At 40.8% G+C, this 26,145-nt stretch overlaps 1 protein-coding gene across 9 annotated transcripts in view; it reads right to left on the bottom strand.

Moving 5' to 3' along the window:
• HUWE1 (HECT, UBA and WWE domain containing E3 ubiquitin protein ligase 1) overlaps positions 1-26,145 on the bottom strand; it is a 229,241-nt gene that overhangs the window by 139,419 nt on the left and 63,677 nt on the right. For all 9 annotated transcript variants that reach the window (XM_089669150.1, XM_089669155.1, XM_089669153.1 and 6 more), the window contains exons 2-15: positions 16,803-16,935; positions 15,005-15,074; positions 13,279-13,377; positions 12,417-12,623; positions 7,880-8,032; positions 7,726-7,788; positions 6,683-6,760; positions 6,541-6,588; positions 6,388-6,456; positions 5,910-6,009; positions 4,638-4,738; positions 3,047-3,197; positions 1,410-1,537; positions 591-731 (exon numbers count right to left, since the gene is read on the bottom strand). In XM_089669150.1, coding sequence (XP_089525276.1) covers positions 591-731; positions 1,410-1,537; positions 3,047-3,197; positions 4,638-4,738; positions 5,910-6,009; positions 6,388-6,456; positions 6,541-6,588; positions 6,683-6,760; positions 7,726-7,788; positions 7,880-8,032; positions 12,417-12,623; positions 13,279-13,377; positions 15,005-15,049 — 1,383 coding nt within the window. In that variant the 5' untranslated portion in view covers positions 15,050-15,074; positions 16,803-16,935. The remainder of the gene's footprint in view (positions 1-590; positions 732-1,409; positions 1,538-3,046; positions 3,198-4,637; positions 4,739-5,909; positions 6,010-6,387; positions 6,457-6,540; positions 6,589-6,682; positions 6,761-7,725; positions 7,789-7,879; positions 8,033-12,416; positions 12,624-13,278; positions 13,378-15,004; positions 15,075-16,802; positions 16,936-26,145) is intronic.

The raw sequence follows: 26,145 nt of genomic DNA, 5'->3' as shown, positions 1-26,145 counted from the left end.
GATTCTCTGTATATTCCCATTATTTTTCTTTGTAAAGCAGCTAAAGCAGCTGCAAAAAAAAAAAATTGTCCAACATTGTGCTGCTCTGTGTGGAAGCAGCAGTCTCTCTGCAGTGATCAATCACCTCCTGCCGAGACATGGCTAGGACAGAAAGAGGCGCTTACAACTACTTTTGTTCCCCTCCAGCCATCACTCTCAATCTAGGTTACCCCAGGCAGTGAAAACACCAAGTAGGAACCAGTAGGGAATATCAACTGATGTCACCCATAACAGTGGGAGTGTCCTGTTTGCCAGTGTCCCAACAACCTTTAAGAAGCAGTGTAACCTCATTAATAGAAATCCTGTGTTCCTCAATTGCAGCTAAAAATGAAAATGTCCACTGTATTGTGTTATGTACGGCTTTAAAAGGGGTAAAATGTCCACATATTCTACCAGAACTTTATGGAGCAAAGTTTTTTTTTTTTTTAGTTTTACTTTTTAAACACAATTACCTATGAAGGAAATATTTTCAACTTAACAACTGACCAAAATATGGATGTTGCAAAGTCTTATTTAAAAAAAAAAAAAACTGGGCTGGGCAATGTTCTTACCTCCAAACGGTAAATAAATATGGACAGCCCACTGTGAGACTGAAAGGCTGCCATATCAAGGTTGGTAATGAGGTCCACAACCCTGACAGCACGCGTCACAAATGTGATCTGGTCCTGTTCGTCTCCTAGGAACTTTATCACCTAAGAAACATGAAGACAAAAAGGTAAAAACACAGTTCTTAGCAACACAGCAACTGCCAACATATTGGCGAGTTGCTGCCATGGTGACAACAGCAACTAAGATTACCATTTTAAAAAGAATTAAAGCACACAGATAATATACATTTCACCATGGCAATTTTAGAGTCTTTACCCTTCCGACTCCCAATTAAAGCCTTATCCTGACAAAAAACTAGCAGTGCATAAGCTCTTTGAACAAAAGATTTCCATAAAATTAGTAGCGAGGGAGGGTGGTAGGCGCATTGCAACCATCTTAAAAACCAAGACCACCTTTCCCAGTGAATCTCTTTCCACCTGCAATCTGTAAATAAAAACTGCTCCATACTGGAGAAGCATCGCCCTCTCTTCGTTTAAGAGCCATCAGCTGACATTGCGCGGCTAATGAACTTCAATCAATCAATGGTCACCACTGACAGCTTGGGTTGCCACAGACCAAGAACCACCAGAGTGGTACCCAAATATTCGTTATGTCAAATGACATTGTGATCACACACAGGAAGGAAGCATCCAAAAAATAGTTTAAGTTTCTTATCTTCCTGCTTTGTAAACACATCTTCTCTGGGTATTCATGTCTTGTTAAAATGTATAAGGACACATAAAAGGGCTAAAGAACACATGCAAATGTTTTGCAAAAAGTACCTTTAAAAGTGCTTCCATCATGCCACAGGAAACCAATGCCTCCCCACCAGCATCATAACTGGCTAGATGATACAAGAAGGAAAAGAGAGCTGTGGCAAATTGGTGAGGATATGGCTCCATGGTAGGGTCTGCAAAAACAAAGTCACAAAGGTCAAATAAATATTGTATAAATTCAAACCATAAATTTAACGAAAGCTGAAAATGTATACAAACAATATTTACCAATAGTTATCAAACATACATTACACTGTAGGCCATTTTAAAGCACAGTTTTCATGAATGAATAGGCCAAAAAACAGGTACAAAAATCTCAGTAAAACGTCAGCGTAACCAGAAATAAAAACATTAAAAAAAAAGGAGAATGGGCTGGATCCACACTCTGGATGCGGTTACAAAGTCATGTTTATGCAGGACAAAACAGGTACCACTTAGACATAGCGGATGGTGAACTTAAGATCCTGCCTTCCTAGCAAAGCACTAAAGTGAAGGTGGTAGTCAACATTCCTGTCTCCCAAGGTGCCAACCTAAGCCTCTGCAACTTATGTGTGCCCGATGTTCTGTTTGCAAACACTTTCTTCTGGACACATTTAAAAAATATTATAATACTAAAACTGATCATCAACAAGGATAGGACTGCTGCATGAAACATCTTCAAAATTTTGTCAGTACTACACAAGAGCTAAAGCCGGCCATACACGGGTCAAATTCCGAAAAACTTTTCTAAGAATTTTCGTTCAAATTTTGCTCCATTAGTGGGTCACAAAAACGTCCGATTTTCGTGAGACCATCGAATTTGAGTGATCGGGCAAAAACGAACAAATTTCGAATCAATGATGGGAGAATCGTGTGAGAAATATAAATGAAAAAGAAATGAGCATGAACTGTGATCAGGAAAGAAAAGAAAAATTCTTGGCCACAAATTATTTTCTGTAGCAACACGAGGTGAAATTGAAGGCTTGCTTGGTTGAATTTCAAAATCAATGGTGGCACCATTGGGTAACAAAAAGGCACAAAATTTCTGATTTTCTAAAGAAAATTCATTTGGATTTCAACCCATGTATGGCCTGCATAAGAGACAAGTAATTTAACAAAGTAACAATCAATAGACAGAACTTCTGTCCAACTCCAAATATTGTAGGAAAAGGACCAGTATACCAAAAAGTGACCTAGTTACAAATGGACCAAGTAAGCTCATGGACTCGGTTTTGGATATTCCTAGAGAAAACTCCTAAAAATGTTTCCAAACTGTGTTCATGCTCATCTGTGAAGACCAGGATATTTCCAGCAACCTCCTGTTATATCTGACATAGTGGGCAGTCCAGAACGAGAACCCAATAGAGCAACTAGCACAACTTTCCAGTATCAGCCAAAAAAGAAAAACTTAAAAATTATTCAGCAGTGACCCTTCAAAGATTATTTTCAGAAATATGTGCCATAACCACTACATGCAAGATTTACAACTCCTCTGGCATGCTAGAAGGGTTATATCAACCTACATTACAAATTTCTTTGAGCTTGTTTTTATTTATGTATCCCACACAGTCGGCGAAGGACAATTGGTAAAATCTGACAAACTTATCCCTTTAAAACCAATATTCCACTTTTAGAACTATAAAAAGAAAGATGAAAAATCTCACCTATCATAGCCTGAATGCAGTTTCGGACTAGAACAGGCAGGAAGCCATGGTAAGAGGCAGTTCCAGTGCAATCTATGATGCTGCTTAGTTTGGGCGTTCTTTCCAGGTGTACTATAGAGGTCAATGTTCTTAGAGATGCAGCTTTTATATCCTACAAAAAACACACCTTATTAAAATCTGTACACAAACAGTGACTTGCACAAGTGTGTAGAATGTATTAACCACTTGCCCTCCAGAGGATTTACCCCCCTTCCTGACTAGGCCCTTTTTTGCGATATGGCGCTGCGTTATTTTATCTGAAAATTGCACGGTCAAGCAATGCTGCACCCAAATTAAATCTATGTCCTTTTTATTCCCCACACATAGAGCCCGTTTTCAGTGGTATTTGATCGCCACTGCGTTTATCTTTTGTGCTACAAACAAGGACTGACAATTTTGAAAAAATAAAAAATGTATATATATATATTTGACTTTTTGCTATAACACCTATTTAGTAAAAAAAATTTAAGGAAAAAAAAGAAAAATTTTTTTTTATCATAATTTAGGTCAAAATGTATTCTGCTACATGTCTTTGCTAAAAAAAAACAAATACACGTAAATTCATTGATTTACGTGAACGTTATAGCGTCTACAAATGGCGGTATATATACTGAAATTTTTATTTATTTTTTTTACTAGTTATGGCGGCGATCGACTTCTAGCGGGACTACAACGGGCATACTGACACTGGGGGGGGGGGGACTGTCACTGACATCCCCAGTGACACGAATACAGTGATCAGTGCTAATAAGGAAGGGGTTAACATCTGGGGCGATGAAAGGGTTAAAGCGGAGTTCCACTCACTCTGTCAAAAAATAAAAGTCAGCAGCTACAAAAAAAAACGATCCCACGTTTTCCTGGCCGTCCTGCATTCCAGGCACTGGCATCTTCAGTGTGGGCACCCGGCTGTGACAGCTTGCGGCTTCACAGCCAGGTGCCCACTGCGCATGTGCGAGTAGCGCTGTGCTTCCTGAATAGCCTCTTCGTCTTCTGGGACCTGTCATGTGTCCCACAAGACTTCGGGGGAGGGTGGGTAGGAGAACATCTTTCGCTTCCGATCGCCTAGGCAATCACAGCGGAAGTGGGAGCGAGTACCTGTCAAATTCGGGTACCCTCCCCCTGCTCCCCAACAGTGCCAATCCTTAATGGGGAGCGGGGGACCAATCTTTAAACCTTTTTGGGAGGAACTCCGCTTTAACTTGTGCTGTGCTCTACTGTGTAAGCTTGCGGCTTTGTATTGCTCTGCAGAGCAATATAAAGCAGCGTGCTGGAGCTGATGGGAGAGATCCGTATTGTTTACATACAGACCTCTTCCCCATCAGTGGTACTCTGCCGGGTGCTGGCAGGGAATCACCGGCTGGGACCCGCTGATCAACAGCGGTAGCGCCCCCCCCCCCCAACCCCCGGAAAAACAAAATCACGTATATATTACACGTGATTTTGCACAGCCCTGCCATCCTGTAGCAGTAGTTCGGCTATAGGGTGGTTGGGAAGCAGTTAACTAGAGTCACAAACAAAAACACAAACTAGAAGCTTGAAAAGAATATCATACCATTAGCTGCTTGTCTGTTATCTGTAATACATCCACCAATTCCTCTATTAACCCATTGTAGAGGATACTGTTTGCTGATTCTTGCAATGCATTGGAATAAACTGTAACGAAAGAAAGTTTAAGTGATTGCCTACACTTTGAAGATTTCTACCAGTAAGCTTTCGAAAGGCTCCACTATATTTTAAAAGGAAAGAGAACAGAAATGCTTCTCTAAAGTCCAATCCATTCACTAACTTCTGGGTCACACAACATTCTGGCAACAGAGAGGATGAATGTGTTTACTTTCCTGGAAGTGGTCTGAGGCCCTGGAGCAGGGGTTCATTCTAAGATAGGTCTGAACACTCAAAACAATTAACCTTTAAACTGGGCTGTAAGCACTTTTCCCGCTAGATTTTTTTTTTTTTTATATATATATATTTTTGGTGCCTGCGTGTGTATAAAACACAATGCATTCATTAACTGAAGGATAGGTTTGTTACAGACTTTGTAACCCCCTTTTATATAGTTCTTGCAAATCAGCAAAACGCTGTCTTCTTTAAAGAGTACTCCAGGAATCCAATATAACTGGAATCAGCACAAGCGCTGATAATGAGCAATATGAACACAGTTAAACAAAATGCTAAAATTTATTTCTTTAACTGTTAAAAATTGGCTCCCATTAAGCTTTTAGGCATCAGCTGCTTAAAAAAATGTAATAAGCAAAAACAAGATCAATTCGATATGTGTTGGGAAATTATCTGCAGGCAAAATGTTTCCATTGAGCCAAGAATTCAGCTTTAATAGCCCAACTCCAGGAAAATCTAACATTCACTGTAGCGGTTGGGCTCCCCCCCACACTGAATGATATAAAATGCTCGTTATGTCTAGAGTACAGTGCTGGCTGTGTAACTTGCTCGTCTCCCTGCTGCAACACTCTCTTCCTCAGTCCGAAGCGGCGGAGCCTTGGCTTCATGTACAATACAGAGGCATTAACCCTGTAATGTAAGCTGAGGCTGAAGTGCAACGGTTGTTGGTCCCAGCTTACAAAAGGCAGCTGCATGGAAGCGAACGCAGTACTGGAGCAAGGAATAAAAAGGTATTTTTCCCTACTCCTCAAGACAAAACAAGTATTTAACCCTTGACGTATAGAGGGGGCCCCTCTGCAAGGGTGGATTTTTTATACTGTTACCATTGGGCATAAAATACACAGCAAACAATAATAGGATGCTTAGTTCCACACAAGATATTTTGAGGACTTCTGTATAACTGAATTAAAAGAAAACGGATGCATACCTAGTATAGAAATAGCATGTAGTCTTGCTTGTACTGCTTGTAGTCTTTTCTTGTGATTAGAAAAACCGTGCGCCAGTCGTATGTGGGTGAATAAAAGCATCTACACGGTAAAGAAGAAAAAAAAAAAAAAAAAAAAAAAAAAACATAAAAAAGTTCTCAAAACAAAATTTCAGAACTTTGCTCAAACTAGTAACCCCCCACCCCGTCCCATGCAAAGCTAGTGCCTGTTCCAGGAATAATCATACTATTCACATTAGGTATTGTCTCTAACAGATGCAACTTGAAGTCAATCTGAAAAAGCAATAGGGCCATCTTCTTACACACGTTATGTGACCCTAGGAGGACTTTTCTTTCTTGAAGCATTTACAGAAACCAATTTGCTGAAAGGAATTTAATTCCCACGAGGCAGGGAGAAAGGGGGAATAAAACATTTCCGTTATACTACTCTCCCATTAAAAGGGATGACATGGTAGTCTACCTGTTTGTCCTTGGGAATGCTGTGCAATTTAGTGAGGGACTCCATGATCTCTGAGGGACTTTCAGAAATCTAGAAAGCAAAACCGCTCGTTAATATTGGGCATTAAAATGATAGTCTCTTGACAGAAGCTAGACAAAATTCTTTTTTTTTTACCTTATCAAGCTCTTCTATGTGTATATAATGTAGTGTGTTACTGGACGTCTAAAACAAAAGACAAAGAATTAACCTCCTATTTTTCATTTGCCAAACCAGCTATACACCAAAGCAAGCAAACTCTACAGAACCAGACACTCACCCTTTTTTCAACTTTCACTTCAGACCCGGGTTCTGCATAAAACTCAAAATGTAAAGTGGTGGCGCTGGGGGGATATTTCTATAAAAATACAAGATAAAAAAATTAATACATCTAGAAAACGTGCAAGGCCAAATTATTAGTATTCTCTTCATTATCGTTTCCCTTCAGCTAAATTATGTCAGGTAAATGTGTAGCATATCATTAATTTTTTTTTTTTACCATTACCAGCCAAAGGGTGGTTTGTTTTTTTGTTTTTTTTTTTAATTAGACAAACCATAAAAAAAAAGGCCAAAATGTACTAAATTTATAGGTTGCAATAAAATAAATTTCCCCATCCCTCCAGAGCCCAGGCACCAGGGTCTAATAGCCTTCATTCACATTCTAGCTGCCTACTCTTCTACTACTCTTCATATTGCACATTCACATTACAGTCTCATTCATTCCTATAGATGGACCTGTACCCATGTCAGCCGCCAGTGGTAAAACTTACTCATAAGAATCAGTGCATGCACAATATTAATTTGAGGCAGATGGGACCATGATGGAAGAGAGATCACAAGAACAGGGACAACGGTAAATGTTAGAGTAGACTTCCTGCACTTGGTGTGGGTACATTTTTATAAAAGACAAAATTCACCAAAGAGGAGGTTGTCCTTTAAAGTGAACCTGAGGCAGGCAGAAGCACCAGAAAATGTTACAATTTTGCTTTTCTGAGTTCACCAAACACTGTAATTTTTAGACATCAAAACACAATTCAAGTTGCAACACAAACAAGAGTCACTGCTTGTATTACATTTAATTTTTGGTTTGCTGGCAAATTTTTTGACTTCATATACAGTATTAATGAATTTTCAGGTAAGATTTATATTTTTGCAGTTTAAACAGCAATTTTATGATGCAGTTCACTTACTACAGGTACTAAATGGTGTGGAGATAGTCGCAGAAAGCAATCGCTTTTTTCCCTTCCCAGTCAGTTCTCCTATACATACATTTCAAGCTGGTCTATCTGAAAAGATATGTAGTATCTGCAGTAATGATCTTACCGACATCTGCATGTCTTTGCAGCATTCCGCAAGACCAAAGCCATTCTCCTTCCCTCCCCAGCTCTGAAACAAGATGAAAACAGATTAGTAATCAACTTCTTTTTCCCCTTTATGTACATTAAATCTATGAGAACATATGTTACAAGGAGCTCACCTCAGCTAGATGCTGGAGTCGTGATAACAACGGCGTTCTCTTCTCTGAAGCCAAACGTGTGATATAATTAGATCTTTTACTGAAGACATAGAGAAGGTTTAGCACAGCTAGTACCACTTGCATGTCAGAAGAGGCGAGCAATGTTGTTAAGTGCTGAAGGCAAAAAAAAAACAAAAAAAAAAACAGTATCTTGTTATATATTGTATGTATATTTAACACATTTTTTGTTCACCTTTCTAATTTCTAAGCACAGTAGATGAAAATGTATCAAGTTAACTGGAAAAACTGTAGCATTATGCGGCAACTGAGACTGTCATGTAGCAAATCATTTGCAACATTTTTTTTATTTGTGCCTTTTGAACCTGCAATCCTGAATGAACTAAGACAGTTATACAAAAGACCTGCAACAAAATGTACCTCAGTGTTTAGGAATTTAAAATGCAAAAGAAACAAAAAAAAAAAAAAAAAGTTTAGGGATAGGTCTGATACTGTTAGGCCCATTTCACACAGGTGGTTAGATTTCAGGTTTAGCTGCGGTTAGAGGAACTTATTTACCGCAGTTAAATGCAGACAATGCATCCCTATGGCTCCATTCACACACTGCGTTTAGCAACGTTTTCATAACATACGGTTTTATGCATTTAGGAAAAATAAAGTTGACAGAGTCCAGGAGCGATGTACCGCAGCTATCTGTACATAAACGCAGTTAATCGCAGCACAAAAAAAAAAATAAGTAAACAGTTGCTATAGAAAAGGCAAGAATTTACTACCGCAGTTAAACGCAGCCACATGTAAATGCACGTAAAGGCAATGTACAAACGCAAGTGATCTCTGTGCGAGGAGTGTTGGAATTTCAGAATAAAAAAAAACATGCATTTACAAGTGGCAGAACAGCCGCCCGTTTGAAAGAGGCCTTACAATGCTACATCAGAGCAACTTGAAGGGGAAATTTATAAATTAAGCTGCTATACAGAAAATACTTATGTTTTGTCCACCAGTTACTTCACATTTGAAATTATGGAAGCACTCCTTGCTGCACAAAGGCTTTCCAGGTCATTGAGAAATCTCTACAATATTCACTGTTCCTCTTTATAGAGAAAATTAAAGTGTTACTAAACCCACAACAGTAAAATCAGTCTGTATATGCAGTAAAGCATGCTTGTTATACTCACTGTGTAACCTAAGGGTTTAATCTGATCTTACCCTCCTTCTACTGTCCCCCTCTTATCTCCTGACTTATTACTTGTCTTAACATGTCGTGTGAAGACACTGCACATGCTCAGTTTCGTGTGTATTGCTAGAAATGTATTTAGCAGTTTATATTTACTAAAATAACTAATTTTTTTTACATACTGTCAACAGTGCAGTACAGCGTCAGCATATAAATGGCGTGGCGGTGATCAGGTGACAGTACGGAAAAAAAAAATTATAATTTTTAATTAAATTCTCTTTTTTTAAGATTTTTTTTTTCGTATTTTACTATGACCAAAGTAGTATATTACCACCATAGTAACATTGTACTACTTTGGGGAAGTGATCAGTGGTTTTTTTTTTTTTTACAAAATTTGATTATAGCAAAGAATTTGCTTGCATTTAACTGAATGACATCGATTCATTCATATTTTTTTTTTTTTGTTGCGATTAGCTGTGATTGACCACGGCTAATCACGACATAGATGGGCTGTGATTGGCCCAGCCTGTGCACGTAATCGCTGTGACCATTCACAGCTAGACACTTGTATACAATGGATGGCATGAAAGGAAGCCATTCATTGTATACAACTGTCATGTGACCTGCTGTGATTGGTCACAGCAGGTCACATGGTACTGGCAACAGGGCCGGTACAAAGATCTGTCATTGGCCGTGTCCGAGGTACACGGCCGGTGACAGCTCTCGCCACAGCGCGGCCCTGCACGTTCTGGGAAGGATGCCATAAGGCGTCCTCCCGGAGGGACAAAGTGTTCACCTGGTCGCCATCTGGCCATAGGCTGGGCGGCAACTGGTTAAACCCAAAAACAAACATTTTATTTCAGCTTACCGGCTCTCTTAGATGTGATGGCTGCATTAGTTTCCCTTTTTTTAGGCTTTCTTCTATTTTCATCTGGTGACCAGCCACTAAGTCTGTTTTTCAACAGAAAAGCTCTCTTGCAGTTACAAGAATGAGACAGGCCATTTAACACTGATGGCGTGCTTAAAATGATCAACTTCATGTACATTTACCCCAAAAAGGAAAAACTGTTTGCTGTAACCGATTATAAAAGATTTACTGGAGTACAGCTTTAATTTGTTAGAAGTGCTAAATTATTTAAATGTACTAACACTCACCTGACCCCCCCAAGACTGAGCACAGGGGAAAGATTTGGACAGCAGCATTGTCATTCATCCAAAATGCTGCCTGTATAATCAGGTGTGCTACTGGCCAGATCATTAGAGAGGGAAAAGCCTAAAAAAACTAAATACAGCCACTACATCTAATGACTGGTAAACTGCAAAATAATACATTTTTTGGTTTTGGGTTGAATACCTCTTTAATCGTGCAGCTATCACTAGAAAACCCTAGCCAGATTACATAGAGGTTGTAGCAAGTCCTAGAAGAGGTAGATGATGCACTGCAATAATTCTTGGGATACGTTCTAGTCTGCGCATACCAGAAAAGCAACAGATTTACTTACACCTTAGGATGGGTATGCTTATGTACCTCACACTTGCCTGCTAAATCTGAGTGTACTCAGACCTTTATCAACATTTAGACATTGTCAAAGTAGAGACATGGCTTGGGTTCCGCAAGCTCCTACTCTTCATGTGAGAATGCTCGGAGCAAGCGATTGGCTGCTCAAAACACATGGCAACATTATGGAGCCACATTATGGGTGTTAAGCATGCAACATCAACAGTTAGTACTAATTATTGCTTGGGGCTCCAGTGACAAATTGGTGCTGTAGGGAGTTAAGATGGCCACTACAGTGAGAAAGTTTAGAAAATCTGACAACTGTGTCTGTAAATCCCTTTCAGTTTTTTCTTCCTGTGCAGGTGGCAAATCCCAAAAAGGGAGAGATTGGAAATCCCTTCAAGGAGAACACAGAGCATTTAAAACTTGACAGATATCTGCTTCCATCTCTTTTCCTCTATTAAAAAAATGGGTTTCCCGGATCTCCTTGAATTGCGCACACTCCCTGATTTTAGTCTATGGATCAGCAGGGGGATTTTGTATGTTTCCCAGGTGTTCACCAGTGCGGGAGTCACATCATTTCAGGACCTCAAGGGGGAATATGACCTCCCCAACTTTATGTTTTTTTCGTTATCTCCAGCTCCATCATGCTCTGTGGGACCAGTTTGGGTACTCTGTTTTACAATCCAACTCTAATCGTCTTTTGGATGTGATTTTGTGCATGGAATCTAAGAAACTCACGTCCACATTCTATAACGCTTTGCTCTCAACTTCCACATCACCACTGACATATCGCCTTAAAACCTGCTGGGAGGTAGACGTTGGGGAGCTGGATGATGAAATGTGGAGGAGGTGTTGTCCTCTAATAAGATGGTTTCCCCGAGGTTGTCGGACCGTCTTACTCAGCTATATATTATACATAGAACCTACTTGACACCAACTCGATTGTCTAAATACAGGCCACAACATAGCCCACTTTGCCCTAAATGTGAGGACCCCGACAGTACTTTTTTCATTTAATATGGTCCTGTCCCCTCATATGGGGTTACTGGTCTCAGGTGCTCCGATTCCTCCATGACAAGATGGGCTCGCCTCTTACCCTTTGCCCTAAGCAGTGCCTGCTCGGTCTTCTTCCTAGCGGATTTAGAGGATGCCCTGCTAAATATTACAGTTAAGTTTGAGTATTAAGTTTGGGATAGATGGCTCGACTCTACATTTAATTGTGATGAGGAATGATTAATCTTTGTAAATCTATTATGTTGGTTGCTATTATGCTGGTCCTCCTTTCCTTGCCTGCGGCAAAGGTTCTACGATCTGTATAATACATTACTCGCTTGTCTAATTGTCCTGTGTTTGTATTTATCAAACAATTGAACATGTGATGTGGCTGAATATCTGTTCCTCTCAATAAAACGTTTGCTCGATTTAAAGAAAAAAAGAAAAAAAAAAGGTTTCATTCTCATACAGGACACAAACAAGCTAGAACAAATTACTTGAGTTTTAGAAATTCTATGAAATGAAGGAGAAAGCACCATTCAGCGGCCAATCTAGTCAGCATGCCTCAATAACAGTCAATACAATATTTAGTTTAAGATGCCACTGCATGGAAGAGATTTATTTCAGTAAAGAAAGCAAATTAGAGTGCCAACTGACCTGTGAGTGATAAAAGTTTGTGTAAGATCAGACAGCAGATTGAAAGTGACATATGATGCAAGAACATATGATTGCCATAATTTGCGGTATTTAAACATGCTTACTTAACATAGAATGTGAACATACATTACATATATATGCTTTAATGGCTTTGCCAAGCTAAACATCCAGCCTAGCGAAAATCTTTTGGGAAAGTCTATACAATGAAAACATACCTCAATGGAGCTATAAAGATGCCGAGAGAAGCTGTATTCAATGAGCAGAGCAGTGAAGTTGAGGACTGCCAGCAGAAGTGCTTTAAGCTGCTCCTTCTCAGGTCTGTCACACACCAGCATCCAAGACATATTCTCCACTGTCTGCCCAGCATCTGCTAGGATCCCATCAAAGCGATCTAACAGGTCCACCCAGTGATAGAGCTCACACTACAATAAACAGAATTGAATTGGCAAACAACTCACAATTGGATAGTTCTAAATAGTTTTTAGTGGACCGACAAGTCCATACAACACGGCATACCTCTGATCAAATGTAAAACAAAGCGATTATTTACCTTGTGCATTCTCTACATTAAAAGTAAAAAACAACAAAAAACACACCTTCTGTGCCAAGGATCCCCCCCCCCTCACCTTTTACTTACCTGAGACCAATCTCAATTCAGCGCTGTGCTTGAGAGCAGCAGCTTTCTCTGCTCTCTGGACATGGAGGCAGCAGCAGGAGTCACTGGCCCCTGCTGCTGTTAATCACAGCCCATGAGGAGAGAGCGAAGGGTGGGCCGAGCTGCGCTTTGTATGTCTATGGACACACAAGAGCTCAGCTCAGGATTGAGCCCAAACGTGTGCCCCCATAGCAAGCCGCTTGCTATGGGGCACTCAGCAGAGGAGAGGAGCCAGGCACGCCGGTGGGGAACCCCAAAAGAGGAGGAGCAGGGCTGCTCTGTGCAAAACCATTGCACAGAGCAGGCAAGTATGACATGTTTGCCATTTTAAAATAAAAACATTTTACTTTTACAATCACTTTAAAGCAATACCCAAGTCATAAGATTTACCCATTTAAAAATGAACACTGATGATCACATACCTTTCCAATATTCCATGTTTTGATCTGCTGTAGCTCGAGCAGAAGTTGCTCATCTGTGCAAACTTTCAACTTGTCAATCAGAGACCTGCAATCTGCAGGCTATAGGGAAGAGAGATACAAGAAAAACATAAATATAGTATACATTAATGGAAAATTCAATTAAGCTTTATTTCTCAGGTACCAGATTACTGCTGTGCTGCTAGAAAGTGTCTTTAACACAGGGCAGGGGAAGACGTGTCCACCTTACCTAGCTAGAGCACACAATGTTGTGTGCCCAGCAATTTAGGTGTAAAATTCCTTTTGCGTTTCAGATGACAGCTTTCAATCGAGTTATAATAGCTCTAGGAGAGGATGCTATGGCCGTGAGGAGCACCTTAGCCATCACCTCTGATCACAGAGCTTCAGATGTTAAAATTTAAATGGTTATAGTCATGAAAAAAGTATAGCCAGAGAATGTAAGAGGTGCTTCAAGCCCTTCAATTCACTAGATCTATCATTCTACCAAATGATAAAAAAAAGAAAAAAAAAAAAAGTATTTTATCATCTAGGCATTGTGATCCTTTGTCTAAGGCCCGCCTTACCAACTGTACTAGATGTAAAGTACCTTCCATAACATTCATCCTTAAAGCGGAGCTCCACCCAAAAAGGGAAGTTAAGCTTTAAAGACTGCTCCTCCGGGGGAGAGCGGGTACCAGAAATTGACAGGTACCCGCTCCCGCTTCCGACCGTGATCGCCTAGGCGATCAGAAACAGAAGTTGTCCACCCTCGTTCCCTCCCCGTAGTCTTCTGGGACACGTAACAGGTCCCAGAAGACTACAGGGCCATTCAGGAAGCACAGCGCGACTCGCACACTCGCAGTGGGCACCCGCCTATGAAGCCACAAGCTATCACAGCTGGCTGCCCACACTAAAGATGCCGGTGCCTGGAACACCAGACGGATGGTGAAACGGGCTGCTGAGAGGACACCGTGGGATCCTGGGACAGGTGAGTGGCTGTTTTTTTAAAAGACAGCAGCTACAGTTTTTGTAGCGGCTTTTATTTTTTTTTACAGTGTGAGTGGAACTCTGCTTTACCCAATCACTTTAAAGCCACTGACCTGGAGCTAGACGTGCATATCAAGTGATGTTGCACTTAAAATGCACAGGCTTATTCCAGGACGGCCTTGTTCTCACAAGTAGAGAAGGTAGATTAGGGGATGACAGCCTTGGAACATGAACCTACATAGTTAAGTATGCTACAGTTTACTCTAGTTGAAGATGAGGATAAGCACCCATTAATGTAAGCACTGCGCTGGTAACTGACAGCCAGGTAGCAGTGAAACATGCAAAGTTAGAATTTACACTATTGTGATATAAAAATGAAGTGTTGCAGCAAAGTGCACGTCTACTACACGGTGTGCTATGCAGTTAATATATTCACAGTTTTCGGGCCTGTGTTGATAGCATCAGTTTGACATGTTTCTAATAATCAGAATTCATCGATGCATGTGACCTTCTGACTCGCTTCAAGCAAGTTGTGCATTCCCATAGACCTGTATAAAAATGCAAAAACCCATCTGACACAAACAAAAGCCCATTAGGTCCCTAATAGGGTAGGTTGTAGGGCTTAAGTGTACCCAATACGCATTTTCCTTGTAAACACACCACAGGAGGGCTAAATAATAAAGTAAGCACATAGAAGAATATTTTTTTTTTCCTTTTTTGTAATAAAAAAAAAAGGACTCACTGCCTCTGTTGGCGTTTTCTTCAGCTTCGTCCTGTCCACCTTCATTTTCAGATTTTTCTTATTCCTTCAGCTGCGAAGCAGAGGAAAAAAAAAAATTTCGGAACTGAAGTGATAGGGAAATGACATTCAACAAGTAAAAATGACAAAATAGAATATACTGCCAAGCAAAATATGTAATAATCCAGGGGTTAAAATTGCGAGTCGAGACCTACTAGCAGATCACAAAACTTACTCTCCACCAGTTTCCCCACCTAACCTTGCCCAGGTCCGCCCCCAACCCTACCCCCAGTCTGCCCCAAACCACGCCCCCTTAAAGCTTATGAAATTACATTTTTCTTTAGAATAAATAGTCCAAAATATAAAACTGTACACAGTAATGTATATGCCAGCCCCCTGTACCCCATTATAGTGATATGACATGTATACAGTAATGTATATCCCCCCTCCCCTGTACTCCATTATAGTGATATGACATGTATACAGTAATGTATATCCCCCTCCCCTGTACTCCATTATAGTGATATGACGTGTATACAGTAATGTATATCCCCCCTCCCCTGTACTCCATTATAGTGATATGACATGTATACAGTAATGTATATCCCCCCTCCCCTGTACCCCATTATAGTGATATGACGTGTATACAGTAATGTATATCCCAGCTCCCCTGTACTCCATTATAGTGATATGACATGTATACAGTAATGTATATCCCAGCTCCCCTGTACCCCATTATAGTGATATGACATGTATACAGTATGTATATCCCCCTCCCCTGTACCCCATTATAGTGATATGACATGTATACAGTAATGTATATCCCCCTCCCCTGTACTCCATTATAGTGATATGACGTGTATACAGTAATGTATATCCCCCTCCCCTGTACTCCATTATAGTGATATGACGTGTATACAGTAATGTATATCCCCCCTCCCCTGTACTCCATTATAGTGATATGACATGTATACAGTAATGTATATCCCAGCTCCCCTGTACTCCATTATAGTGATATGACGTGTATACAGTAATGTATATCCCCCCTCCCCTGTACTCCATTATAGTGATATGACATGTATACAGTAATGTATATCCCTCTCCCCTGTACTCCATTATAGTGATATGACGTGTATACAGTAATGTATATCCCCCCCTCCCCTGTACTCCATTATAGTGATATGACGTGTACACAGTAATGTATATCCCAGCTCCCCTGTACTCCATTATAGTGATATGACGTGTATACAGTAATGTATATCCCCCCTCCCCTGTACTCCATTATAGTGATATGACATGTATACAGTAATGTATATCCCCCCTCCCCTGTACTCCATTATAGTGATATGACGTGTATACAGTAATGTATATCCCTCTCCCCTGTACTCCATTATAGTGATATGACGTGTACACAGTAATGTATATCCCAGCTCCCCTGTACTCCATTATAGTGATAGGACATGTATACAGTAATTACTGTATACATCACCCAAAAAACTCTTAGTACATTACCCGTCACAAACAGGCTTTTTTTTTTTTTTAATTTGGGGGACAAATATGTAACTTTCTGCCCTAAAGTAGCCACCAGAAGTACATGCATATGGAGGATGCCTTTATGTATAAAAGTGGAAGGGATATAAAAGGCCATGTAACGGACATCCTGAAAATAAAATTTTTGCTTTGAGTTCTGTTTAGGCAAATGGATAAGCAAAATATTTAGAAAATAAAATTATCATTAACCTTTTTTTTTTTTTTTTAAATTAATCTGCAATAATGGAAGCAAAGCCTACATGAAACTTACTCTAGCTGGATCCAGCAGGGCACGAGAAAGGAGAAGAAAACTGCATTGAAAGACTGCTGCAAGGCTGCAAGTGTCGTCCAGAAAACTCAAGGAATCAGGGACTCTACAGGAAGATGCACTCAGGATGCAACAACTAGAAAAAAGGGAAAAAAAAAATTATATCTCATGAACACCATTACTTCACAAAAGTGAGAATAAAAAAAAAAAAAAACAACAGCTGAGAATTCATTCTTTATATGGTTTCCTTAAATCCCAACTCCAGCCTTCTTTTAACTGTAAATCCATTCTTTTTGCTCTTTTTGGGAAAAAAAATAAATGTTAATAGGCACACCTCCTGGGCTTGCATCATATAGCCTGTGATCCTAAGGTGATGCTGCAAGTAACAGGGGTGATCACACCCAACATTACTTATTCTATGAAGCACTGAAAACAGACCACAGATTGTGAAGATTTAAGTTGACACCAAACTCACATTTACATAAAATAAATGTAATATCTAAACAAATAGAATTCACCTTCTAGTTCTCCTTGTTTCATCTCTCAAATGCAAGCTTTTTTCTGCTCTTCACAGGCTACCTGTTCAAGGATGACTACATTCGTTCTTCATGCACCCCGAGATGGACTACACATCTTTGACACATTCAGCTCTATGAGTATTGTAGTATTGCATGGAGCAAGTAACCACAAACAACAGTACATCTCACACTACACTAGTAGTTGTGAGGTGCATCACTTGAAGACGGAGTGTGCATAACCAAATATAAAAAAAAAACAAAGCAGAAAGCAGAGCCATGGTATACTTGATATTTTCAAACAATTGATTGGGGGGGTGGAAAAAAATAAAATTAAATTAAATTGATGTGTCAATTTAACCACTTAAAGGTTTTACACCCTTCATGTCCTGAGCATTTTCAGTTACTTTAACTGGTAATTGCTCGGCCATAAATCACCATACCAAAATTAAGTTTATATCTTTTTTTTTACATAAATAGAGCTTTTTTGGTGGGATTTGATAACCAATATTTTTTTTTTTATCATATAAAAAAAAAAAAAAGACTGAAAATTCTGGGAAAAAATATTTTCTACTCTAAGAACACATATCCAAAAAAAAAAAAAATTAAATCAATTTCTTTCTAAATTTAGGCTAAAATATATTGTTACGTCTTTGGTAAACAAAAAAAAAAAAAAATCCTCTCAGTAAGTGTATATTAATTGGTTTGTGTGAAGGTTTTAGCATCTACAAACGATGATATATATGCACTGGAATTTACACAGCTATACTGGTTATCTTATACAGTGTCTTATAGTGGGACTGTGATAGCGTGGCAGGCAATCTGGCGCTGGCTAGGAGTTTCACTGGCTAATACGGACATCAGTAGTGAACAGTGCTAATACTGTACACGGTCACTGTACTGACACTGGCTGGAAAGGGGTTAACATCTATGGGCAATCAAGGGGTTGTGTGCCTAACAATATGTAATGTGTGCTTTTTTTTTTTTTACATTGTTATCTAGCTGTTCCCTGTACACAGAGTTCTGCAATTATATGTGGGCCGGAAGCCCCACTGAAAGTAATGGGAGGCCAACAGCTCTCACGCCAAACTGCATGTAATCGCTCTTGCAGACCTGCAAATGAACAGCCTGGGATGATGCAGATTCCTTGTTTTTATCGGACACAGCCGATTGGCTGAAATCAGCTGCCAAACTTGTGCTGTGTCCAATCACAGCACGGGTTGGCAGGAAGCAGGTGCACCCCAAACTTGGAAGACAGCCAATCACATACATATGTGATCATGCCTGCACCCTCCACCTGCTCGCAGTATATTTACTGTGAGTGTTCGGCAGGTGGGAAACCAACACCACATGTCACATGACCACCTGAAATGCTCATGAAATTAGGGTATGTGTTCTTTACTTCTTTAATTAGATTTGGGGAAGAAAGATGGAGGGACTGGGAGATGGATACAGGAAACCTGTTTTAAGGCTGCATTCACACCCAAGCATAGTGATGGTCAAGCTCATTTTGTTCTACGTATTTTGACGTACACAAAATGGGTTAGAAGCACATTTTTAAGCATTTTACACATTTATTCAAGTTTCAGGCATTTCTTTTTGGCTTGTGAGGAACCTGCTTCAATGGTGTGTGTGCAAAGAGGTACTTCCCAACATGGCGCCTGGGTTCAGCTGCACATGTGCGTGACGTCACTCCCAGCGTCAGGTCATGTGTAGGATTCGATTTGGGTGTCTGCACCCTGCTGGTGACGTCAGATGCCAGCGGAGTGGGAGCGATACCTAAGCCAGCCATGCGCTGGCTGACATGCTGTGGTCCAGCCTCCCACTGATCTGTCAGAGAAGTTGCTTGTATCCAGCTTGCACCTATGGTATGAGACGTTATTTACCTTTGACTGGGGCCGTTGTTTTCAGATGTTACTTTTGGGTAACTTTTACTTTATTTAAACTTTGACTCTTAGTATTCTAAGTCTTTTGTGGATATAGGGGCTCTTTTTGGACATCGTGCTCTAACCAATCTTTGCCCTCCTTGGGCTCCATTCAGTAGATATCTGTGGGTGGATCTCTCTATGGTTCAAAAGAAAAAGGAGGCGCCGACTAAGCGCAGTAAGTATGCAATTTAATGACACAGGACAAAAAAAAACACTCAGAAGAGTAAATATAAAGCAGGGCTCATCTGTGAATCCATGGATCGCGACTTTCCATTCCGAAGGAGAAATGCCAGCCGCGATCCTAGGCCTGTAGAAGAAGCTAGAGGCTCCAAACACCTGGCCTGTGTGTCTCTGTGATCTGGTCCTCCCACATCTCTGGTGACGTCACTTCCGCCACTGCGTTCCATGCTGGTTGGCGCAGAATTTCCTGGACTTGCCAGCATTCCCGTGCCCATTTCCAACTCCAGGACCCCCCAGGGTCGCAGCTCACGTTTCTGCGGGACAGAAAGGAGCAACCCATGGATTCACATATGAGCCCTGTTTTAGATTTACTCGAGTGTTTTTTTTATCCTGTGTCGTTAAATTGCATACTTATTTACTGCACTTAGTCTGCGCCTTCTTCTCTTTTCTACTGTTATTTAGTAGCTGGCAACACTCTATAGGAAGGCAGCCACTACCTTCAGCATTCCAAGGATGCCAATCATCTTTTATGGACCCTCTGGATCATGGTTCTTAAGCGCCCCTATGGCAATGTGGTAATTATGATTGACTTATTTATATTCTGGATAACACAGCTCTGTGGGCCATTATTATACTGTCTTTAGCTCTCTATGGTTACCTATGAAAGAAGGTGCTTCATTACTTTAGATGTGCAATACTGGTAGATGTATGGCAGCTATGGTTTGGATAACAGAAGCATCAGCAGTTGTAACTGTGGTAACATTAAGAATGTGGGGTACTTTCTTATGTATATTTTTTTTAGGAAGCCTTCCAGGAAGGCTGGGACGCAGTTTCTATTCCCTCTTATGGTTTGCCTAATTCCGTTGGGGACAGACAACTGGGTGCTTGGATGATCGTCTGCTCCGATTTGGATCACACCTAGTAAGATAGCCCTCACAGGATAGTCATTATAATCTTGGACTTATGTAATCATGTGACTAAGATGTATTATGTTTTATCTAATTTACTTGTTTGTAATTGTTTTTGTTCCTAGTGGCAGTTGTATGCAATAATCTAATTCTCCTGAAGAAGCCAAACAATTGGCGAAACATGTCAAGTTGGAATTGTTGTAGTGATGTTCTTGAGCCACATGGACTTCCTTGGTGGTTTTAACTGTATAACCACAAATCAGTTTGTGTAATTTTGTAGCAAAAATGTTATTGATTTTATAAAATTGTCATTTTTTTGGCACCTGAAAAATACCTTCTTTCCATTGTTTTGGCGTTTTCTATTTATACATGGGATGTGGTGCCTATGATTTTTCTTTTAGCCAATGTAAAGCCCTACACGGAGGAAATAAGTCCTTACAGACTAAAAAAAGCTGAATAGGAAGTGTGAAAACCCTCAATATATGCGTTTTCAGACTATCCATTCAAGTCTATGGGACTAAAAACACCCAATTCTGCTTTGAACATAGCTCTTGTAGCTTTTGGAGCGTCAGGCGTTGAACTATAGGCGCCAGAGCGCTCATAAGAAATAATATGGAAGCCATTGTAATGCAAAGTTATTTGAATGTTGAGCGTTTTCTAGCTTCAAGCTACAAAAGGCTCAGGTGTAAAAACAAAACGCACACACAAAAAAAAAAAAAAAAACACCCATATGCAGTATGTCTCTGCAATCTATGCACATTTCCCCATGCTTTAACCCTTCAAAGACCCTGCAAGCACAGAAAAATACAGGATGATCTGTCAGAAATACACTCACCTACTAAGCCCTGCTGTGGCCTGACAAGGGGTTGATTTACAAAAACTGGAGAGTGCAAAATGGGGTGCAACTCTGCATAGAAACCAATCAATTTCCAGGATTTTTTTGTCAAAGCTTAACTGAACAAGATGAAGTCAGAAGCTGATTGGTTACAATGCTCAGCTGCACCAGATTTTGCACTCTCTAGTTTTAGTAAATTAAACACAAAACATCATTGAGGACAGTGAGCTCTGGCTCAATGTATTTTGCTAAACAACTCAACCACTTCTTAGGTCAACGTCATAAAGGCAACATTCTATAGTCCTCAATAGGAACAAGGAGAAAAGACAGAAAGGGTAGAGTGGACACCGGACAGTTCTGAATCTGAGAAGATCATCAAGTGATCTTTTGCAAAATGCTTCCAATGGACTATTTTACAAAGCAAAGGGAGCAAATAAGAAGAGGTTTCACTGTTGGGGGTTCACATGCACTTGAAGAATCATCATTAATTATTAAAACCCTCAATTTCCTAGGGTTATATTGTGTCTGACTATATAAAACTAATACTGGTCAGCCTTCAGTCTTTTTATCCTTATGCTACAAGTTATTCGGCAAAATCCACAGAGGTCCAGTCAGTAATTTATTTTCCGAATTGTATGTTTGATTCCTAATGGCACCTCCGCACATCGTTAAATGCAGTGAGTTTTCACAAGTGCCAAACCGCATGGTGCCGAAATGAATTGAGTGGGCTGCCTACATGCACAACGCAGACTGCAATGATGTTAACATAGCCTCAGATCCTTCACATCACAATCCCATTAATAGATCAGTATTGATAGTATATGACAGTCCCCCCCCCTTCACATTATTATAATACAGTATTTATAAAGCGCCAACAGTTCACTCAGCGCTGTACATTACAAAGGGGACAGAACAATAACAATACAGTGCGATACACGAGGGGTTCGAGGGCCCTGCTCCTTGGAGATTACAATCTAGTACATTTTACCCCCTCCCCCTTTATATGACCCTCCCTCCTTTACATTTCACATTTCTGTCCTCTTCAATATCACCCCCTTTTCCTTTACACTCCATTCCTCAGCTCCCTTTCATAGAGTATCACCCCTTGTTCAAATTCCTGTCCTCAGCTTCCCCCCCTCCCCCCTTATATTGCAGCGTGTCCTTGCAGATGACCAGCCTGGGAGGCAGACAGTTTGAATCTGGATGATCATCTAACAATTTTAACTTGATATGCCACTGTGCAAATATAGCAGGACATAGATCTGAACCACCACTATTTTAATCTCCAGGGTCTCTGCTTTTAAAAAAGAAAATTCTCCATTGGGGACACTTGTTCCTGTGACAACTGAGGGGGGAAAATTTCCTTATAATGGAAAGATATTGGGGTCAATTCACCAAGAGATAAATACTGCATGAATCTTTGCATTAAAATACCTCATGCGATATTTATCTCAAAAATAGTCAATTCACAAAAAAAAAAAACAAAAACAAAAACAAAACATGCGTTATTTACAGAACACGTTAAATATTTATGTTTTGTGATATTTGTCACCTAAATTTAGCGTTTTTTCACAATTTGTTTCGTATATGCTAATCACTGCACCAGAGGATGATAGTTCTGTAAATAAATGCGCACAGACATATTATGGAACTGTGAAGACAAACATTCTAGTGTGCTTTCATTCACAGAACAATCTCCCTGTGGATCTCCATGTTGCAATTTACTTGCATTTCGGAGTTGAACATTTCCACTCTTGATACATTGTATACGTTTAACTTACTGGTCAGTGCAGCTTTCCCACTTTATTTTGTACACATTTTGTGCTGAAATACCAACTGACAAATAACGAGTGTATGTTGTTAATTGAACTGACTTTGAAGCGGAGCTCCACCCAAAAAAAGGAAGTTCAGCTACAAGGCCTCCTCCTCTGTTCCTGCTTGTAAAAATGCACTTTTGGGAACTGATTTCGACAGATACCCGCTCCCTCCACCTAGGCGATCGGAGCAGAAGTCTCTCCACTCCCCCACGCAGTCTTCTGGGACAAGTGACAGGTCCCAGAAGACTGCGGAACAATTCACAATTCGCAGTGGGCACCTGGCTGTGAAGCCGAAAGCTGTCACAGCCGGGTGCCCACAGTTGTTAGCACCGGGTGTACTTCAGTCACCTGCAGATGAAAAGTGAGACACCGAGATGCTGCACAGGAATCCGGATGTCTCTGAAGCCAGCTTGAAGCACCCAAGTGGGCAGATGTGAGGTCACAGAGGGGGGAAGAAACAGCTGCATCTGACAGAACACCGGAGGGTCCTGCAGGACAGGGATGAGTGGTGGCCTTTCTGCTTATGACTGATCAGCAATTCGTCTCACCATATCTTGTGAGTGTTTTTGACTGTGGTCTATTAAACATCCTTTTAAATCCAGCACTTAGGAGGGGCTTCCTTTTCTTCTTCTCTATGGTTCCATTGTATTACATATACTTGTGCAATTCTTCACTGTCCTGGGTCCTGCCTCCTCATTAGTACCACACAGGCTTATAGCAGGCTGTATTCCAAGGCCACAGATAATTGGAGATGGTCCCATAGAAGTCAAGAGGACTGTACAAAGCAGGCACAGGCAAGACAGTAAAGACTTGCAGTGACGAATATAAACAGCAGAGCCAAAGCCATCATGTCAAGGTAAGTATGCATCTGTGGAGCAGAAGGTTGGGTTCACTTAGGTCAAAAAGAATGAATGAACCTCTTTTCAAACTGCACTCAGCCATACATCAAAAGGTGGGTTGAGGGGGTTGGGGGGGGGGGTGGGGGGGGGGGGAGTCACATGAAGAGCTCATCAAAATCCTGGAAGCTGTACTTCCCGCCACTGATAAGGGAGTAAAGGCAGTCCTCCTGTACCGGACCTGAGGTGTCAGGGGGCCAACTGTGGCTCCACTGTCCTCTTGGAGTTCACGTTGTCCTCAGAGTCTCTTCAGTATTTCCCCACTGCCCTGTGCAGAGAATCCAGGGGCTGGAAGCCAGGGGGTGCTAAGCAGCTTCTTCCTGTGCAGCCAACAATGGTGGGTGAGGCCAGGGCTTGTGGCCACCTCCCGTTCCTCCCCATACAGGTGGACACGTCATTGTTACTGTTCCAGCAGCTGAAGATGGGACAGGAGGAGCTAAGATAACATGCCATGCAGTAGGAGACTGGCTGCCCAGCCACGTCCTCCCGCCCGCCGGCTGCCCAGCCACGTCCTACTGCTCACTGACTAACTTGTGCTACATATTGCTCACAGACGACCCTGCCACTGTAAACTTCTCTAGACTACCCTGCAACTTCATACTGCTCACTGACCACCCTACCACTATATACAAAGCAAGTCACCGGGCAAGAGGCAGCAGAGAAGGCTGATCTGTGTCAATGTAAGAACACAACAAAGTACCGCAGAGGCAAAAGAATTTATATATTCATGTCATCTAACCAAAGATGGCACTGGTCTTTAGAGAATAAATGCAAATAAAGGCTTTATTAGGAGATAACTGATCTTTTTTAACCACTTCCCGACCGGCCGTTGCATATAAACGGCCGGACGGTGGCAGTGCAGGGTCAGGTGGCCGTTTATAAACGGCCTCCCCGCACCCTGCTTGTGCGCGCTCCATGGGAGCGCGCAGCACCGCGATCCGGTGCCCGCTGTGTCCTCCGGACACAGTGAAACACCGATCGTCGGACGGGACCTCTATACGAGGTCCCGATCATGTGATCACTGATTTGCCAATCAGTGATCACATGCAAAGTAGTAAGCAAGATGTCACTTGTGACATCATTGCTTACTACGTGGGAAATCTGTGAATGATCACAGAGGTCACATGGTACAAGGCTATTTACAACAGCCTTGTACCATGTGACAAGCTGTGACCAATCACAGCTCACTCAGTACTTCTCAATGAGTGCAGGAATGCACACAGAGAGAAAGAGAAATGATTGCTTTTACATCCTTTATGGGTGTAAAAGCAATCAGTGTAAAAAAAAAAAAAAAATAAAATAAAATCATCACCCCCCACAAGTAGTACAGTGTCACCATGGTGATACTGTACTGCTGCTAGGGTGACAGTATGTAAAAAATAAATAAATAAATATAAAAAAATAAAATAAAAATGTAAAAAAAAAAAAGATGTTTAAAAATTATAATTTTTGGTTATAAACTAATTTGGATTTTTTTTTACTAAAAAGATAACGGAATAAATTTTGGCAAAGATTTATGATGAAATATTTATTTGCAAAATTTAAAAAAAAAAAAAAAAAAAAAAAAACTTTTTTTCAAAATGTTTTGACTTTTTCATTTACATAGCAAAAAAAAATAAAAATCCCAGCGGTGAATAAATACCACCAAAATAAAGCTTTATCTGTCTCAAAAAAATGGTAAAAAATTCAATTGGGTACAGTGTTGCATGACCGCGCAATAGTCATTCTAAGTGTGATAGCGCTGAAAACTGAAAATTGCCCTGGTCAGGAAGGGGGTAAAAGTGTCCGGTCTGGAAGTGGTTAAAAGTAAAATAAACATGAGTGAGCAAGTGTACTACTTACGGATCTTAGTGCGCATGCAGACTTGGCTGGCGGCACAGTTTTATTAAAACCCTAGAACACAAATGTAATAAATTGCAGCTTCTAAGCTATGGTAGCTGCATTAGTACGTTTTTTAGGCTTTCTATATTTTCAACTGGTGGTCCTGCCAGTGAAGCACTCCCTCCCCTACAGCGATAAGTGTATTAATATACCTAGAGGAACAGCATTGTCACCATAGGACAAGATGTTTGCTTAGGACTACAGAACGCCATCCTTCCTCTCCCCACAGCTGCACTATGGTTTCATCCCTATGTGCTTGTAGGACACAAGAGTGACATGACAGCCAGCAGGTGAGACCAGAGCGTTCATCGGGGGAAGACACGGGTATCCCACACACCCAGAAGAGTTGACTGCTGATTCTACCAGCTCTGCAAGACAACAAAGAT

Source organism: Staurois parvus, unplaced genomic scaffold (genome assembly GCF_062004578.1).
Source record: "Staurois parvus isolate SC_StPar_1 unplaced genomic scaffold, SC_StPar_1.0 ptg000068l, whole genome shotgun sequence".
In the NCBI taxonomy this organism is placed as follows: domain Eukaryota; kingdom Metazoa; phylum Chordata; class Amphibia; order Anura; family Ranidae; genus Staurois; species Staurois parvus.
Note: the sequence above shows the minus strand (reverse complement) of the source record. Positions and strands in the feature narration are given on the sequence as shown.